At 54.6% G+C, this 3,656-nt stretch overlaps 1 protein-coding gene across 1 annotated transcript; it reads left to right on the forward strand.

The window, feature by feature from the left end:
• The first annotated feature begins 559 nt into the window (after positions 1–559).
• LOC108444911 (neurofilament medium polypeptide-like) lies at positions 560–2,173 on the forward strand. The gene has a single exon (XM_017727139.1). It carries the CDS (start codon positions 579–581, stop codon positions 915–917), a length of 339 nt encoding a protein of 112 aa, XP_017582628.1. The 5' UTR covers positions 560–578; the 3' UTR covers positions 918–2,173.
• Positions 2,174–3,656: the final 1,483 nt, after the last annotated feature.

A 3,656-nucleotide genomic window follows, 5' to 3' on the forward strand; every position in this document is an offset into this window, starting at 1 on the left:
CTGATCCTTCCCTGTTCCCTGATCCCAGTGAGGGTTTTTGGCTCCCTGATCCTTCCAGGATCCCTGATCCTTCCAGGTGAGGCTTTGGCTCCCTGGTTCTTCCGGGGAGGGATCGGATCCCTCGGATCCAGCTCCGGAAGGGCAGGAATTGTTTGGGATCCGTGGCCGCTCTCCGGTGTGACAATTCCAAGGCTGGAAAATCCCGCTGGTGCCCCAACAGCTCTTCCTGGCCCATTCCCGGTGATCCCGGTGATCCCAGTGATCCCAGTGATCCCGGTGATCCCTTGGCCCGGTCATTCCAGGCTGCTTTTCCCAGGAAAAGCTCGGGAACAGCCGCTCGCCGTGCCCGAGGTGTCGCACCCAGAAATCCTTTTCCCAAAGGATCCGGGATTTTCTGGAGTCGGGATTTGGGAGCGTGGAGGAGGCAGCAGCTTCCCGGCCCTCCCTGGGTTTGGGAAAACTGGGAAAGCTGGGAAAGCTGGGAAAGGGAGGGAATTTAACCCTGATTCTGCCAGGGAAAAGTGCCAATCTTAGTGAAAAATTCCAGGGAAAAATTCCAATCCCAGGGAAAAGTGCCAATGCCAGGGAAAAATCCCAGGGAAACTTTCCGATCCCAAGGAAAAATTGCAATGCCAGGGAAAAGTTCAGATCCCAAGGAAAAATCCCAGGGAAAAATTCCAATCCCAGGGAAAAAAATCCGGTCCCAGGGAAAAGCCCCAATCCCAGGGAAAAAATTCCAGGGAAAATTTCCAATCCCAGGGAAAAATTCCGATCCCGGGGAAAGTGCCAATCCTAGTGAAAAAATCCCAGGGAAAAATTCAAATCTCAGGGAAAAAATTCCAGTCCCAGGGAAAAATTCCAGGGAAAAATTCCAATCCCAGGGAAAAGTTCCAATCCCAGGGAAAAATCCCAGGTAAAAGTTCCGATCCCAGGGAAAAATTCCAATCCCAGGGAAAAAATTTCAGTCCCAGCGAAGAATCCCAGGGAAAAATTCCAATCCCAGGGAAAAGTTCCGATCCCAAGGAAAAAATTCCAATCCTAGGGAAAAAATTCCAATCCCAGGGAAAAGTTCTGATCCCAGGGAAAAAGTTCCAGTCCCAGGGAAAAAATTCCAGTCCCAGGGAAAAATTCCAATCCCAGGGAAAAATTCCAGTCCCAGGGAAAAGTTCTGATCCCAGGGAAAAGCCCCAATCCCAGTGAAAAATCCCAGGGAAAAGTGCCGATCCCAGGGAAAAAATTCCAGTCCCAGGGAAAAATTCCAGTCCCAAGGAAAAGCCCCAATTCCAGGGGAAAGTTCCAATCCCAGGGAAGAATTCCAATCCCACGATAAAATTCCAGTCCCAGGGAATTCTTCCCATGCCGGGCTGGCGCAAAGCGGAGCTGGAAGCAGCTCAAGAATCCCGGGATTTGTGGCCCGGATTCCCGGGAAAGGGACCCAGAGCCCCAGGGGAGGAGGACGGGGAAGGTTCCGTGCCGAGATTCCCAAATCCTCCCCGATCCTGGGAAAACCGAGGTGGGAGCCGCTCCTGATTTGGGATCCGAGCGCTCCTGGAATTGGGAGCTGGGATTTCCCTGCCCCGGAATATTTGGGAATGGCCCAGAATTCCTTGGAATTCGGCGCTTTGCGCTGCGAATCCCCAATCCCGGAGTCCTTCCCGGTGGGAATGGGGTTTATCCCGGCAAAGGGAAATCCTGGAATTGTCACCTGGCCGAGGGCTCCGAGCGCTGCCAATGGCAGGGCTAAAAATATTCCCAAAAAATAACGGGAGCAGCTCCGGGATCAGGCGATGCCGACGCCTCGGGAAAATTTCCCGGGAATGTGGGGGCTGGAAATGAGGCCATTCCCAATCCCGGCAGTTTTCCGGGAAGAGCAGCCAGAGGAAAACCGGAGGAGTGAGGAATTCTGGCCGAGGATGGATGGGAAAAAGCTCTGGATGTCCCCTCTGGCCGGCTCCAATCCCGGGATTTGGGAGCTGCGCCTGGCGCTGGGAATATCCAGAGGATTTTCCAGCTTTTGGGGGCTCCTTTTGGCTGCACCGAGCCCTTTCCCAGTTTCCCTTTTCCCCCCTTTCCCGGTTTTCCCGAGGATTCCCAGCTGGCACCGCGTGGTTTTTCCTGGCGCTGGTGGGCTTCTCCCTCAAAAAAAAAAAAAAAAATTCCCCCAAAAAATCCCGAGAAATTCCCAAAAATCCCCCCCCAAAAAATCTTTCCAGGTCTCGGCACCCCGCTGCCCTTTTCCCAGGGTTTTCCCAGCTGGATTCCCAAAGGAATTCCGGGATTGACCAGGGACAATCGTGGCTCTGTCACCTCTAATCCAAGGGAATCCTGGAGGTTCTCCCGGTTTGGGATGATCCCTATGGAATTGCTGAGCCCGGCATTTGGGAGAGGCGGGAATGTGGCTCCGGATTTCTGATCCCAAAATGATGGGGAGAAGGGCAGGAAATCTGGGAATTCTGTTCCCACAGTGAAAGGGGCGAGGGTGGCTCCGCGCTGACCTTTTTGGGAATGCTGAGAAATCCAAGGAAATCCCCCTGGGGCATGCAGGGAAAATCTCCTTGGAATATTTTTCCAGCCGTTTTTTTTTTTTCCTCGGGTCGGAATGAGGCTCCTCGGATGATAATTCCCGAAAGATTCCATGGATTCTTTGGGGAAAAAAGAAAAAAAAAGTGGAATTTTTGGAGTTCCGTGAGCCGAGAAATCGATTTAAGGAGGGGAATGGAATTAGAGGGAATTCCGCTGTGGAATTTTTTCCCAACCTTTCCCAGCCGGGCTTTAAAAATTATTGGGAATTAAAGAGGGGTGGAAAACCAAAAAAAAAAAAAAAAAAAACAAACCTGGGAAAAATCCCCGGGCTCGGCACCTGGAGCGTTGGATTTGTGGGATAACGAGGCAGAGAGAGAGAGGGAAAAGTTCTGATCCCAGGGAAAAGCGACAATTCCAGGGAAAAGTTCTGATCCCCCCGGAAAAACCCGAAGAAACCCGGGAATAAATCAAATCCAGGATTTGGGAACGGGAGAAAGGCGGGCAAAGAGCTGGAAATCCAAGCGTGGAGCGAAGAATTCCCAGAAAAAATCCCGATCCCAGGAAAAAGCGCCGATCCCGGTGCCCAGGCAGCTCCGTGGCGTTGGGAAGCAGATCCCAAACGCCCGAATTCCCGAAATCTTGGCACGAGGGCAGAGCTGGAGCTCGTTGGGGGCTCTTTGGGAATTCCCTGGCAGAGAATTCCCGGCTCTGGGAATGCCGGAGCTGCATTCCCGGGATGGTTCTCCCGGGATCCTCGGCACGGGCGGCGCTTCCCGGACTTTCCCAGGGCCGGGCTGGGCGATTTCCCGGGAAGCGCTGAGGCGGAGCCGGGGCCGCCTCCCGGGGCTGCCCGGGGGCTCCCGAAATCCCCTCCCGGGGGGATGCGGGAATTCCTGATGCGCTGCAGCCGTGGGGTTACTGGGATGGACTGGGAGCACTGGGAGGGCACTGGGAGCATTAGGGGGGAGCACTGGGAGGGCGCTGGGAGCACTGGGAGGGCACTGGGAGCACTGGGAGCATTGGGAGAGCACTGGGAGGGCACTGGGGAGCACTGGGGGAGCACTGGGAGGAAGTGGGAGGGCACTGGGGAGCACTGGGAGGGCACTGGGGAGGACTGGGAGGGCCGTGGGGGG

This window comes from Corvus brachyrhynchos, unplaced genomic scaffold (genome assembly GCF_000691975.1).
Source record: "Corvus brachyrhynchos isolate BGI_N302 unplaced genomic scaffold, ASM69197v1 scaffold692, whole genome shotgun sequence".
Classification (NCBI taxonomy): Eukaryota; Metazoa; Chordata; class Aves; order Passeriformes; family Corvidae; genus Corvus; species Corvus brachyrhynchos.